Here is a 15,934-nt window from a genome sequence, read left to right as displayed (position 1 = left end):
CTTAATAAAAAGTTAAATGTTATAAAACTGATTACGGATAGATAACAGATAAAAAGATAACATAACAGACTTCACTAAAGGTGCATTTTTTGGGCATTTCAAATACAGTATGTGGACTATTTTGAGTATGCACTTACAGAAAACCCTTTCAGGCACACCACCCCTAAAAACCCTAATGGCCCCACCACAATCAGAAAAAGTCAAGCTTTTTTATAATAATAACTTTAGTTTATAAATCAACATGGACATTGCCAAAAGACTACTTTTAAAATAAATGTAGTAAACTTGCATGATGTGTACTGTAGAATACGCTCTCAACCTCTCCCCCTTGGAGATAATTTTGTGCACTGTCTTGAGGTGCGCACACAAACCTTATAAAACACGTGAGGAAAGTGTTGAGATCTGTTTCGCATCTTCAGTCAGTTCTGTCATCTGGCCCGAACATTGTGCTGTTTTTGTATGTTATATAAAATATTGTTTATTGTATCACCTCATGATTTCATGTGGTCTCCAATTATGTAGGAGCGCCACTGCTAGTCACAGACAAGGCTTAGACAAAGCCAGGACTAGGTCTTAGTCAAATTAAGATCTAACATGCTTTAGAAAAAGACGTTACTGGTGTGTATCTTGAGAATAAAACATGTCTTAGGGCCAGATTTACTAACAGCTTGCACCAGCACAAACCATCATTTTGGCGTTAAATAACGACTGTCAGAATTTACTAAAGACGCATGGATAATTAGCGCTGAAAAGGTGTGGTCTAGTTATTTTTGCGACTGATCATATTGCATATGATTTTTGAGGAGTTTCCCTTTCAGACACAAAATGTTTGGTAGGAGATAATTTAAATGATTCGTGCAACGCGATTTACTAATATTTGCACGTGTGTTTTGAGTGGTATTGCGCTCATTATTTAACTCAGAAAAAGCATGTCTTAAATCATTTTGCACTTGAAATGGCTGCAGTTGTTGCTAAAAAAAAGAGGCATCAGAAGGAGATCATAGACCGCGTGATACTGTACAAGGCAGAGGATTTAACACGTAATATTTTTTGGAATGCCAGAGGAACATATTATTCGAACATATTGTTTGCCAAGCCATGTTATTTTTTATTTGCTGAAGTTATTAAAAGAGGATTCACAAGAAGTCGTCACACAATACCAGACGTTTCAAAACTTCTTTGTCCTCCAGTTCTTTTCAGTGTACTATGACTTCTTTAGTTGGGATTTTACTCCCTGTATTTTCCGCTGTGATGTCTGTGGTGCTGAACTCAAGCGCTTCAGGTGTTAGTAGATCACCTGAACCTCATCAGCTCTGCTTATTTGTGACCCTGAACTAATTTGTGCTGCTCTTAGTAGATTGAATTGGTCATTATGGAAATCAGCTGTTGCGCTCCTGTTATTTAATTTGCACTTAACCTGCAGATATTACCACTCCCATCTGCACATTTTTGGAATTGCGTTCTCACGCTAATTTCCCCCGTTTAGTAAGTTAGGAGACGGGCAGAACTACCAAAACACACTTATAGCCAATCAGCAGTAAGGAGCGTGTTTACTAACCGACATCCTTGCCGGGTTGCGTATGTGTGGGGCGGGTCTATCAAAAGAAGGTCCAGATTCTATTGGGGTAGGGGCGTGTTTGTTTAGGTGATTTCAAATATCGACATTGGCTTTCAAACATCGTGGACTCCGCCTTTAAGCCTTGTTTTTGAAACCAGGGGCAAGTGTCTTTGTGTGCAAACCATATCTCAGTGCATCATCTTTTCTGCCTGTTATCTGTCTTTTTGTCAGTCACTCTTTCTCTTAATGTGGATGAGAAGTGGAGATGTTTTTATTAAAAGAAACAGAATGTGTGGTTTTATGGCTTGGCTGTACATTACCTGTAAATTGGTCTCCAGGCATAAACTTCTCTTTCACACTGTTTGTGTTTGCGTGCGTGCACATATGTGAGCACACATGGCTCTTGGGGAATTCTTTACATCCTCGTAAACGGCAAATATGTTTACCTGCAAAACAGGCGAGATCATCTTTGGATAACGTTTCGGAGCATTGCCAAGTCATAATTGCGATCCGATTGCGATTTAAACGGAAAAAGAATCGGAGAATAACTGTATTGGACCGTACAGTGGCTGTGTATCTTTCCATCTTGCTCGTGCGTCTTTATTCATCTGCTGGCTCTTCGGCCGGGCGCAGAATTAGCTGCCCCACAGCGACGGCTAATCAACGCACTTTCACACTTCCTGAGGAGGAGGAGGATATGCAACCCACCCTTTCTGTTTTCTCTCCTTCCCTCGCCACTCCTTTCTTCTCTACGCTCCTCTTTTCTTCTCTTCTCCCTCCTCCTGGAGAACTTGGAAATAATTTGAGTCTCCTGGGTTTTTACACATTCTAATTTCCAACTAAATGGGACATCTGTTTGAGAAAAGGAAGATTTGCCATGGTTGCTAAGGCAACTATCACTCTGTGGGAAAGAGGGGGAAGAGGAGAAAAGAAAATGTCCAGCAGTTTTGCAGGCAGAATTAGCCGCTGATTTTAGAAACACCACGATCCCAGACAAACACTTATGTGATTCCTCTCTAAACCATCTGTTCATTGCAGATCTTTTTCTCCATCCTACTAAAAATACCCACTTAGACCAGGATGTTGGACTGGCTTGCGCTGGTTTGATTGGCTGGTCTAGCTGGCAAGCCAAGCGGCTTACCAGCAAAAGGTAGCTGGTAAAATCTGTTTGCTTTTTGTGATGTAGCTCACCTTGAGAGACTCCACAGCTCCTTCTGTCTCTTCAGGATTCACTATTTTCTCTTTCAATTGTCTCTGTTGGTTATGCATTAAAAATTATAAACCAACTGGTTAAGCTAGTTAAATAACCTGGCGCCAGCACACCCCAAAATCATATTCTTAATTAAAATTTTGTCTTGTTTATTTTTCTTCCCCAATGGCAATTTGTTGTTTCTTGTTTTAAGCAGAAACATCACAAAAGTTCCTTCTATTTATGCTTTGCCAAAGGGGTAAGAATATAAAGTTAATTCAAGATACAGGCTCTGAAACCGAAAAGTCAAAGCAATTTCACTTCTGAAGAATGGCAAAAAAGTAATTTATAAAATTTGCAATGCAGCATCATCCAAAACACAACGTATGTTGGTGACCAACTATGCTTGTCTTTTCAGTTCTCTCTCTCTTTATCTGGTTTGATATTTACGTCATTCACACAGCTGTAGAAACGTTTAGAAAGTTTATTCTCTTACGCTGATACATATTCACACAAATACAATAATCTCATGTGTTTTTGTGCAGTTCTAATTATTCATTTAGAAAGATGTCATTGCAGCTGCATTAAACAAGATTTAAGTGGCTCCACATGGAGCTGGTACATCATGGGAGGTAACCGTGGAAGTTTTGAGCTCTGTCATAGCATCACTGGCAGGCTGAGATGGGAAATAAAGTTTTTAACTCTTTTAAATTCCCTGAGGCGAAAGGCCGCGCCAGTGAAGTTAACACAAGACGCATTAACGCAGCAGGAGTGAGTTTGTATGACCTGACCAGCTCACCTTGCTTCCTATGTGTGTCTCTGTGTGTGTGTTTTATCGCTCCAGGGTCTTCTCACCCTTCTTCCCCTCATTACCCAGAAGGCAATAGCTCCAAGCCTCTCCATATGACATCTCAATCACACACACTCATCATTGAAACACATTCACACTCATTTACATACACACATGGACACACACACACACACACACACACACTGGTGCTGCTGTACTGCACCTGCTCCTCACAGTTCTGACTAGATGGGACTGGCCACAGCTCCGCACACACACAGCCTCGCTTTTTCACAATACTGTATATACATTTCTCCCATTACTTTTTTACACCTTATTATTTCTCATCCTGCTTTTCCCGACTGTCTTTCTCTCTATCCATCTCTTCATTTTCTTTTAGCGCCCTGACACCATATACAAACCACTAACACACAATTTAATGTATTGCCAACGTAATTATAACGTATGACAGCGTGTTTGAGGGCTTCCAGAGGGATCTCATTAGCGCAGCATGCACGCTGTCTGTTTGAGTCCCACGTAATTCTCAACGCTCCTAAAATCCCCCCGAAAGAAAGACGAGAGACAAAGCCAAGGGACCCCGACGGAAGAAACAAAAGTAATCGTTCAGAGAAGCATGTGCTTTGTAGTTTAAAGTCCTGTTGAACTAAATTGTAATATTCTATTTCTTCTGTATTTTTTATGCTAGCTGGATACAGTACACTGTTTAAAGTTATGTCAACTTATCACAGGTCAAAACGTAAAATAGTAGGTTCAATTGATTTGCAAAACCAAGTTGTTTTAACTTAATGCTGCAATATTTTTACAATGTTGGTATGGCTCTGAATTTCAGAAATTATTGTAGTGATATTTTTTGATTTCCAAACAATGCTATTGTTTACTTTTCATCATTTAATTTGTATTATAAAGAAAAAAATACAAGTTATTTTCAACCTAATATCAACGTAGCACATCTGTGGTATGTTAATGATTATCACAGGTGATAATTTCTCTTCTGTATGCATAAATGAATCGGATACTCATTAAAGGTGCATTAAAAAGTTATGCATTATGAAATTAATTATACTTGCTTAAACTGTTTAAAATAACGCACATTCATACGACTCTGAGGCTATTTGATTTTACATTGAGATTATGTGACCAGCCAAAATCGAATACAGTTTATTGAATATCAAATTTTAGAGGTCTTTTTGTGAAATTTTGTCACTAGTGGAATGAAGATGCTTTTTCGTAATGGCCTTTTGGAAATGCACAGCGGGACTATAACAGAAGCACAGACAGATGGACTTTAAAGGGATAGTTCACCCCTTATGCAGCACCAAACTTGCATAACTTCTCTTCTTCTGCGAACACAGAAGTTTATACCATACAACAAAAGCAAGCAATGATCAAACGCCACTGGTTGTTAACGTAAACAGTCGTGATGCATCAAGGTGGCACAAATGGTGTTCAGTAGAAGAACGTACAGAAAATGATACAGACATTAAGGAAAATCGTTTTGATATATTTTAATGTATCACTTTTTGTTGAACTATTTCTCCATCTACAGTATGTTAAATTCAGCCCTTAGCTATCAAAGACTTTGTGTGCTGTATAGAGACTCGTGTGTGTGTGTGTCTCTTGGCTGGTGATGTTAATCAGTGCTGTGAATGTTCCTGTTGATGAGTGTGAGTCCACACAGCTGTTCTGAAGTCTGTTGTGTGCCCAGGCCTGTGCGTGTGTGTGTGCTTGTGTGAGACGTCAGGTTGTGTAGGCAGATGTCTCATTGCACAGATGGATTTGTCACTGCTGCCTCTCGGACTGTCCGGTTCGGATGCACTGGGCCAGAAATGCTTCAAATCCACTAAATTTATACTTAAGACTACGTTAACATCTAATTGTTGTCATAACCGGGGCCTGGCAGTTAGCATATGTGCTCTGACACATCAAGTTGTGACGCAGTGCAGGTTTAAATCTGCCGACCGGTTTCCCTTTTCGTCTCCTCATTAATTCCTGTCTTAAAATGTCAAAATGACTTATTTATCAGGTCAGAATGAATTTACATATTTGATCCATCATGCTTGCATAATTGATGAAAAATTACCAGTTGGTTTGAGCGCGTTTGCTTTGCATTTTTTGGAAGCAATTACACGTCATCATTCTGAGAATCAATGACTCCAGAATGTGCAAAACAAATCTAAACAGACGTTATTTTGTGTGCAAATCTGTGACTGCATGTGTGTGTGTTTGGAAATGCATGTGTGTGTATATGTCTCATGCTGGGTGTTGCATAAATTATGGTGTAGACCAAATGTCCCATATTTACCACATTTACCCAAAGATAGAGAGAGAATGAGAGGAAAAGTTACACAAAGCATGCGCAGCTATCTTTGACAGAAAAACTTAAGCACACACACACTTGTATCGACTCAAGGACGGTCTAATCCTTGTATTGTCAGAGACTGATATACTCTTCCATTCATGGTCTCTCTCTCTCTCTCTCTCTCTCTCTCTCTCTTTCTCGCTCTCTCTCTCTCATTCTGTGGTGTGTTTGTGTGTCGGTGTGGAGCGCAGTAGCTGCAGTGTGTGTTTAAGCTGGTCTCTCAAGCTGTGCTTCTCCGGCTGGAGGCTTGTGTGAATGGACCGCTTGCTTCTTTCAGATTAAACATCAAAGTCCAGCCGGCCCTGCAGTTCAGCAAAAGACAACACAGCACACTGCACTGGATACTGTACAAAACTACACAAAACATAAAACTACACAACTGCAATGAATACTGTATACAAAACTACACAAAACATTAAACTACACAACAATGCACTGAATATATCTAAAACGATACATCGCGTTCCCCATTAAAAAGACCTGCCTGAAATCGATTCTGAATCGTAAGGCTCCGATTCTGTGTTTCATGCACAGCTTGTGCGTGTACTACGGCTCTGTGATCAGTAGGAAAGTCTTTATCAATCTAAAATCACTATGAGTTTGAATCGTTTATAATGTAAATTTAAAAAAGCAACACTCGTCAAACACAATCAGTCAAAATATTTTTATTATCATGAAAATACCTGAAACAATCTGAAGAACAAATATTCCTCTAGACATTTCCTGGAATAGCATTTGCAATGCTACTTCTTCTGTGGCACAAATGGCGTTTCTACGCGAGAGCGCCCTCTGGCTTTTGTATGTGGCGGCATTTCACCGTAATTCATTCAAATTCATTAATTGAGAAAACACGCATTTGCACGATTAATCGTCACAGCCCTAATACACAACACAGCACACTGAGTTGAATACTGTATACAAAACAACAATACACCACACAGCACACTGCGTTTAATACTGTATACAATATACAAAACATACAACTATGCAAGGCAGCACATTGTGTTGAATACGGTATGTGATACTACACAAAATACACAACACTAAATATTTTGTTTGCAAAACTGCATAAAATACACATCACACTACACTAAACACTGAATGCAAAACTACACAAAACAAACAACTACACAACACAGTAAACGTCTCATTTACGTATGTAACCCTCGTTCCCTGAAGGAAGGGAACGGAGACGTCATGTTGTGACCAGCGATTTGGGAACGCGCTTCGCGGGACCGGTCTACTTTGGAAAACTACTGAAATGCCGATGAACTTGTCATGCAGGTATTTGCATTCGACGGTGCTGCCCCACCGTGCTAGTATTAAATGAGCAGCAGGTGCAATACCAAATCAGCTATTTTTGGTGAGAAAGCCGAGCATCAGCAACGGAACAGCAAACTGTGGCGACGGGTTGTGATGTCTCCCTTTCAGTCAGTTCGCTTTCAGTCGGTCACATGACTATGAAGTCATGACCGTCGAATTGGGAATCCCTACCAAAACTGCATTGCAGCTGGCCCTTCTAGTGCCTGCGTAAACATTCCGTCTTCTGTCTTTGTTCCTTAACCCACGGTAGTGAACTAGGCATACTGAGAAGTACCTGTCTAGGCAGAACTAGGTGCGCTGCGGAAGCCACCCTTAAATGAGGTTACCCTTGGGTGGAGTATGAAACATCCAATAGGTTTTTCACTTAGAGAAAACTCTCCAAGTAATATCACATACTAGAGAGAGAGAGATGCAGAGTGGGCTCTGCTAAGGGAAACATGGTAGAATAAACCACACTGGAAATTCACACATATGAACCCTGTGTAGGAGACGCAAATGTGGGTGCCTAGCCAAACACAGGTTCTCAAAGAATACATCTAGTGAGAGGCTGACAGCCGATGCTCCGCAACATCAGCAGCCAAGGCGGTGGAGGAGTCTCAGACTTCTTTGTAAAATGTCACTGAGACTCCATAAAGCTGACACACGAGCCGACCCTCTGTGTTCACCGGTTTGAAGAGAGAATCCAAGAGGATAACGGCTTGATAAGAACACTATAAAACCTTGTAAACGTGTTTGGTGTCACCCAGCCCCCAGCTCTACAAATGTCTGTCAGCGGGGAACCCCAAGCTAATGCCCAAGATGATGCCTCACCTCATAGAGTAAGCTCTCAAATGAAAGTTCAAAATGTTTGGTCCACGTGCAGTCACAGTGCATGTACAGCACATAACAAAGCCATAGCTGGGTCTGCCTCCTCCAAAGGCAGTGCTTGCAGGCTCACCACCTTATCTCTGAAAAGAGTGGTGGGAACCTTGGGCACGTTAGCCAGGCAGGGGTCTCAGTGTTACACTGGATTCAGCGGGTCAACTGAAGGCACGAATCGTCAACCTAAAATGCATGGAGATCCCCTACCCTTCTAACGGAGGCCAATGCAAGGAGCGTCAAAGTTTTCATTCTTAGAAACTTAACACTTACTGCAGAGGCTCAAAGGGACAGTTCTGTAAGGCTTTCAGCACCATGGACAGGTTCCAAGGAGGAATAGAAGGGGGCTGCAGGGATTTAGCCATCGCGCACCCCTTAAAAACCTAATAACCAGGTCCACTGACCTACCGCTTATCGGGGTGTGGTGTGCAGATATTGCAGCAATGTCAACTTTAATGGTGGAGGGGGAAAGCCTTCTCTCCAATTGGTGCTAAAGATATTAAAGCATGAAACTGATCGGGCATTCTCAGGGGTTTTCTTGTTGAGAAGAACACCAGTTGACAAACAGGTTTCATTTCAGTGTGTAAGCCTGTCTCGTAGAAGGTGCTCGTGTTGCAGCAATGGTTTTAGATACCTCTTGCGATAAATCACTTAGAACCTCTGTGTCCGGTCCAGAGAGCACACATGGCGATTCCACAGGTCGGGACACGGGTTCCATAATGTGCCCTCTAGGAACAAGGTCCTTCCTCAGGGAGATCCGCCAGGGGGGGCTGTCACGAAGAGCGTGAGTTCTGTAAACCAATTCCTGGTGGTCCAGTAAGGCGCAGCTAGTAAAATGCTCTCTTCGTCCTCCCTGACTTGGCACAGAGTCTGTGGGAACTGGGGAAACGCATATTCTGCCATATGCCCCAAGAGCCTCTGAAATTGTTTCAGTGGGACAGCCTTCTTGCCACCAGGGTGGACATTGCACGAACAACGGCTTGGCGGTTCGGGTGAGGGAGGTTGAGTCCATACCAAGCCGACTGCCGTTGCTACCCGAGAGCATTCCCGCCATCTCGGGGTCGAACACGGACTTCCAAACCCTACCTGAAGGAGGGAGCAGACCCAAGTCCGTGTCCGAAATAGACGGCCCCCCTGCCGATGCTGTGACAGACAAAAAATCCTAGTGAGGACCGACAGAGGTCGAGAAATACGCACCACCCATCTCCATCAGCACCTCAACTGGCTGTGGATCAGGGTGCCGAGAGCCACTGTACGAACCAACGGATAATTTCAGCATCATTATACGGAGATCGTCCTTCTGGAGCTTTGCCACCACATCTTTATCAGGGCTCGGCAACAGAAGGGGGGGTCATGACATTCCCAGAGGTACAAAACCGTTTTCACAAATCCACGCAAGCGGAACAGAAGCCCACCACAAATGCTGCATCAGTGTGCTGAATGCCCAAGCACGAGACCCAGAGATCGTGACCATTCTTAGGACCCATACATTTGCCGCATCTGGAAATGCATGGACGAAATTACATCTTTAAAAAGACACACTTGCTGCAACACGAGAGAATGGCTGTTTTTAAAAAGACACAAATTCCACTCATGCTGCTCTTTTAAGGAAATCACTTTTTAATGATTTGCTGAGTTGATGACGCACACAGGGGAGTGCAACGCACACACTCAAACTCAAGTTCAAAACTGAAAGTAAAGAGGTGGAGCCTATGCTGAAGTGCTTTCTCCAACCAACTTCAGCACGCGGTGCCGGCAGATGCAAATACCTCAATGCTAAGTTCCTTGGCGTTTTAGTAGTTTCTTGCAGTAGATTGGTCTCGCGAAGCCTGTTCCCAATTCGTCAGTCATGACGTGAAAGGAAACTTCACTGAATACTGTATACACAAAATGTACAACACAGCACTGACTACTAAATACAACGACACAACAGAGCACAGTCGGTGCACTGACTACTGTATACAAAAATACACATAATACACAGCGACACAACTGCACTAAATGCTTATATACAAATTCTATACAAATATACAAAAACAGTCCCTATATATAAAATACATAACCCTCAAAAACAAATATGCCTTACAATATACAACCCTATATACACAACCACCCCTCTTTTTCTAATAGTTTCACAGTTTCACAGTGACCAGTCAGTGCATGTGTATATGTGTATGTGTGTATGTTGGTAAGTGTCGTGGGCTTTTATAGTTTTGTAAAGGATATGAAATCAAGGGTATACTTATTGTTCATTCACAGCAATGTGTGTATGTGTGAGTGCTTGTGCGATGTTGACAGCAGTTCTTACGTGCTGAGATCTCGGTGGACCACTGTGACCCGCAAGCTATTAATTGAAACAGTATCTCTTAATGAGGTTATGTGTGTGTGTGTGTGTGTGTGTGTGTGTGTGTGTGTGTGTGTGTGTGTGTGTGTGTGTGTGTGTGTCAGTAAAGAGGCTGCCTGAACTCCTCAGAGATGCAACGTCTTATTCCTACAGATTGCCAACCTCTCCTGCTCTGTACACACATTTGGGTCAGTGTCAAAAAAGTCACATTACTAATTATTCACTGTTGCGTACTGTACCTGCTACTGTGGTGCACATACATATGCATAATAAAACATACACCTCTGTAATTAGGGTCTGGATACCACCAGCATATTTAATTACATCGCCACAGGTGAGGATGAACAGAGCTCTCCTATTTTGTGCACATTGATTTAGATATCGATGTAGATATTGCAAACTTCTATCGACCTGTAAATGACACTTTTGATCTTTCGGCTCTATGCCCTACATTGATTTCTGTCATGCTAGCACATATACTTCATCTTTCTGCTGAAAATGCACCACCTCACCAGCAGCAAGAGTTGATTTAGATTTCACACTTCTCTCAATCATTAATGCATTCTTTTTAAATAGAGATTTTCTTATAAGTCTCATCTTATTTTCCTCAGAGAACCTTGAAGTTAACCAATGGGATGAAATATTGAAGCACAGCTGCCCCACGGCCTTTCCCTCCCAGCTGTCCGTTTAAACATTTATGATAAAATTTCACTGATATCATTTGGCCAATGGAGTTTTTGCGCACACACAGCATAGCTGTATTAGTTAAGACCTCTCATACATGCAGTAGTTTTCATAGGAAACTTTATAGTACTGTATATTTGTGACCTTGTCTGTGAAATCCAGGATTAAGTTTCATAATCGAATTTCATAATATTGGGAGCCTCAAAGTTTGATTTTAATCATTGATTTCAATATTTGGCACGATCTTACTCAGTCAATATTAAAGATATCAAGGTTATACTCACTGAATGTTCTTTACATTATGTAGGATGATATATAGCTGGGTTTTCACAAACTTGGTTACATATTTCTAACCTTAGCACACATCAACATTATAACATCTAAAGCAAAACATGCTTCGTCCAATTGAAAAATATTGAGTAGGATTTTAAATGTTTTCGTTTATATTTCGTTTTTTTATGCTTAAAACTTATACAACCCTAAAGTCTTTCATGATAGTTCACCAAAAAATGAAACTTTTGTCATAATTAGCTCTTAAAGGGACAGTAAGTAAGGTTTTAAGTGTTTTATTAATCAAAATCAATGTCTTTATTAATAAATATGTCCTCGTTGGTGTCAAAAGCACTAGCCTACCAACGCGTTTCCACAATGCATGTTCATTCACGTGAACTAGCTGAAACGGACAAGGAGATTAGTGAGTACATAACGGCTACCGTAGTTGCAACAAGCATTTGAAAAAGTGAGGCGCTAGAGAGCACTGTTCGTTTGAATGCAATGTACAATTTTACCACTAGATGGGGGTAAATCCTACTTATTGTCCCTTTAAGTTGTTCCAAACCTGTAAAGATTTATTTGTTCGGTCGAATACAAAGGAATTTATCTTCCAGGATGTGTGTAATCAAGCAGGCCTGGGGCACCATTGACTTCCATAGTAGTAGAAAATAATTTTTCGAAAATCTTCATTTCTGTTTAGAAGAACAAAGAAATTTATACAGGTTTGGAACAAATTGAGGGTGAATAAATTATGTCACTTTTGGTGAACTATCCCTTGTAATATATTTGTAAAGGCATCTTTAAAGAAGTGGCCTTGACAAATATAGCCAAACCTGTACACGCACATATACACACATTGTTTAACACCACTCAAGTGTAGTTCAGTCCAGAAAATGTAAAATGTAATCGACTTTGTTTCTTCTTTGGTGGTGGTGTGGCATCATGGGAGAAACGACACTAAAGCAAGCATCTGTTTTTTTACTCACCCTGACAAAATGAAAAACAGCATCTGAAATGATAAATACACAGATGGTTCAGTGAATCGAGCGCACTGGTTGCTCTGTGTCACACTTAAGTGAATTACACATGTTTGTCTAATCGTCTGGCCTGATCAAAATCTTATTTATTAAAGTCACAGTTTCTGAATAACACGCTTGGATTTTAGAGCTTTTTAAAGCCGTTTCACAGTGTCCCCGCTTAATCAGGATTTTCTTTCTTCTTTAGTATTCACACTGGACTCTCTCTCTCTCTCTCTCTCTCTCTCTTTCTCTCTGTGTGTGTGTTTATTAAGCTCTATCCTCTCACTTAGTAAAAGGCTGTTTGGAACACCAATAAAGAGTCCTTTCCCGATCCAGTATAATTGAGACATCCATGTAAAGATTGCAATGAATATTTCAACAGCACCATCAATATGCAAAGGCCATTTGAAATGTTTTAAGATTAGAGTTATTCAAACGCCGTCCGTGGACCTTCAGATGTTATCATAAATGTTTAGACTCTAAAGTGATTTGAATGATAATAACACAGAATCAAATGAAAATCGGATTTGGCTTCCCTCTTGACCTTACTGAGATGATGGAGCTCATGGCTGCTTTGGATATCTCCTCAAAGTCTTCCCTGTGTGTGCGTTTATTTGTATTTCAGGACAGTGATGTGTCAAGCAGCCTATAAAAGTAAACGTTTCAAGTGACTGCGCTCTATAAATTACAAAATCTACGTAAAGGCAAAGGAACCTTCATGTGTAAACTGGCACACACACACTTTCTTTTAACATATTCGTACACGTAAATGCGTAAATCCGCCACGGTGGAGGAAGATGGATCTGGGGACAGATTGTTAGTGACATGTTAATTTCTATACCGTCAGTCAAGCTGCATCTGCAATCAAAGTGATGGGCCATAAGCTTCTCCCCCAATTCTCTCTCTCTTTCTCTTTCTTTCTCTCTCTACCTGTTTCAGTCTCTTCCTGCTTTCTGTATCTTCTTACCTCTCTCCTCTCTGTCTTTCCTCCCTCGTCTCTTTGTTCCCTACTGAAAAATTCAGCAAATACCAGCATAAGCTGGTAGCTGGTCTAAGGTGGTAGTAGCTGGTCCTCCCAGCCTGACCAGCTAAGTCCAGCTAGACCAGCTTAAAAAGTGACCAAAACACAGCTAGGCCAGCTTGCTACACCAGCAATACCAGCTAAAACCAACCTGGAAGTTGAGCTGAAACCAGCTCACCAGCTTATGCGTGTCTTAGCTGGATTTTTCAGTAGTGTTCTCAGTCACTTTTACCAACTGTGTTCATTATAACTATTATTACTAACTAGTTGAATTGGCAGTGGACTGAACTTGTAAGAATGGATCCCGACTAGTGCATGTTTAACTAGTACACCTTTTAGATCACTTAAAACTGCCCGGCTCAAAAATTATAAACAGCCTTGAGCCTAAAAACACCCTGCTTGGAGTTTCCGGTTGATTAGTATTGGGGTGGTGCTGGTCCAGTAGGTAAACCAGTCGTAGCCATTTCAACTTACTGTAGATAAATGAGGCTGGTTAACCAAGGTACCCTTGTTAGTTAAGATAGCTAGAAAATCTGTGGAAGAAAGGAAATAAAGGCTGGCAAACTATGTTAGCTGGACTCAGACCAGTGTTGTAGTCGAGTCCAGCTAAGACCAAGACCAAGAACTGTCAAGTCCGTGTTGAGTCCAAATCAAGACATACAGCTTTTTCTGGACTCTACAGTTTTCTGGTTTTGACTCGACAGAACTGGACTCACTGACTGAAACTTGAGCACATGTGCCGTGACTTCACAGTGGCATTTTTTCCTTTTTGTTTTCATGTTTGGTCCAATTCAAATCTTTTCCTGTCCTCTGAAAGATGTGAAAGTCAGATCAAAGCCATTCTTATTCGTGATGGGACTTATTTTTCCTGTAATTTTATCATCATAGACGTATAATATCACGCACGTACAGTCCCCACATACAGACCCTAATGGAAATGTCATCCACCTTCATCAGCAACAAGATCAGTGCAAAACAAGGAAAGATGCAGGTGGTTATGATCAAACTCGCAATGTTACACATCACTAGGCCTTAACAATGTTTTTTTTGGCGTGTGCACGCAGGCAACCATGGTACTACGGCTGGGGTTTTAATCTACCACGAGGACAAGCTCTACTGGACAAGTGGAACCAAATCCCAGATTCCACAGATATCCTTCTCACACATTGCCCTCCTCTGGGTAAGACCTACATTACAAACACACACAAAGCATTTTTGTAATGCATTCATACATATATAGAGTTTTATTTCGTCCTTATCCTCACACGCACGCACGCTGTGGTTTGGCAGATGGAGTTGCTACAGCAGGCCGCTAAAGCATGTAAAAACGAGACGCTCCTTTTCAGTGCTGCAAATCCCATCGCACATTTTAAAAACCTTACACACACACACACACACACACACACACACTTAAACGTACAGAGAGTAGACGTTTCTGCATAAAGATGTTGACGGTTTAAAAAGCATTGGAGCTTAGAAAATGTGACACGTTTCATTCTCATAAGATTGTGTCTCTTTTTACATTTGAGTAAGTGTTGCAAATTACCCCTAAATGTCGTCTCCGAAGATTAAAAAGTGCACGTGTGCGTTACATGTATAGATGTAGGACTGCAAATAAGACTGTAAAATCGATTGTGCCGTCTGTCACAATCATTTTGCTTTCAGTCATTTTTTGCTTTCTGTATATAAACTGTAAAAAGGATTACCTGGTTGCCTTACAATATTAGTTGTACAAAAATATTGTGTAAACTAATCTTTTTCAGTTGAATTAATTTAACATTATTATTTAAAGATCAAAGATAGAAAAAGCACTTGTAACATTACTGCTCCAGAATTATTAAACTTAATTGAATTGGACTTAAATTTACACAGATTACACCCCAAAATTCACACGCCTGGAGCCTCAATTTCTTACTCCGTTCTATAATTCTTGCAGGTTTCTGTTTTTCTTTTTACAGTGTTTCTCTCTGTCAATGCTTTGTGATGTCATTGTGCATAATTTACTTGAATAGGTTTTTTGGATTGGGTGCCCAGAAAGATGCAACGTGTTGGTTGCATGGAGCTACTGAACACAGTCCAGAGAAGAGTTCAGCCCAAACTACATGTTTTTGGACACATTCATGAAGGTAACCTAGACTCACAAAAGTTCACAATGCAACTTTTCGTAAAGATTTGGGGCTGCACAGCAATTAATTGTTTGCAGACTAAAATCATATATGTGTGTGTTACTGTGTATAATAGTTATGTATAAATACGCACACATGCATGTATAATTTTAAGAGAAAACATACTTATATTTGGGCTGTTAATTTAATGTGTTAATTAGATTAATTAGTTATGTTAAAAAATAACACGTTAACATTTTTAATGCATTTAACGCATCCGATCAAGCCAGTGCTGCATCGTCACAAAAGTTTATACACTCTTAGAATGAATGTGTTAAAAACAACACATTAGTGTTGATTCTGGGACAACACACTAAATGCGTTGTCCCAGAA

The 15,934-nt window shown here is 40.7% G+C and overlaps 1 protein-coding gene across 2 annotated transcripts in view; it reads left to right on the top strand.

Moving 5' to 3' along the window:
- Positions 1–15,934, top strand: part of mpped1 (metallophosphoesterase domain containing 1) — a 56,341-nt gene that overhangs the window by 27,934 nt on the left and 12,473 nt on the right. For both annotated transcript variants that reach the window (XM_055190864.2, XM_055190863.2), the window contains exons 5-6: positions 14,501–14,616; positions 15,449–15,562. In XM_055190864.2, the coding sequence (XP_055046839.1) occupies positions 14,501–14,616; positions 15,449–15,562 (230 nt within the window). The remainder of the gene's footprint in view (positions 1–14,500; positions 14,617–15,448; positions 15,563–15,934) is intronic.

Source organism: Misgurnus anguillicaudatus, chromosome 1 (genome assembly GCF_027580225.2).
Source record: "Misgurnus anguillicaudatus chromosome 1, ASM2758022v2, whole genome shotgun sequence".
NCBI lineage: Eukaryota > Metazoa > Chordata > Actinopteri > Cypriniformes > Cobitidae > Misgurnus > Misgurnus anguillicaudatus.
This window is presented reverse-complemented; position numbering and strand designations above follow the sequence as displayed.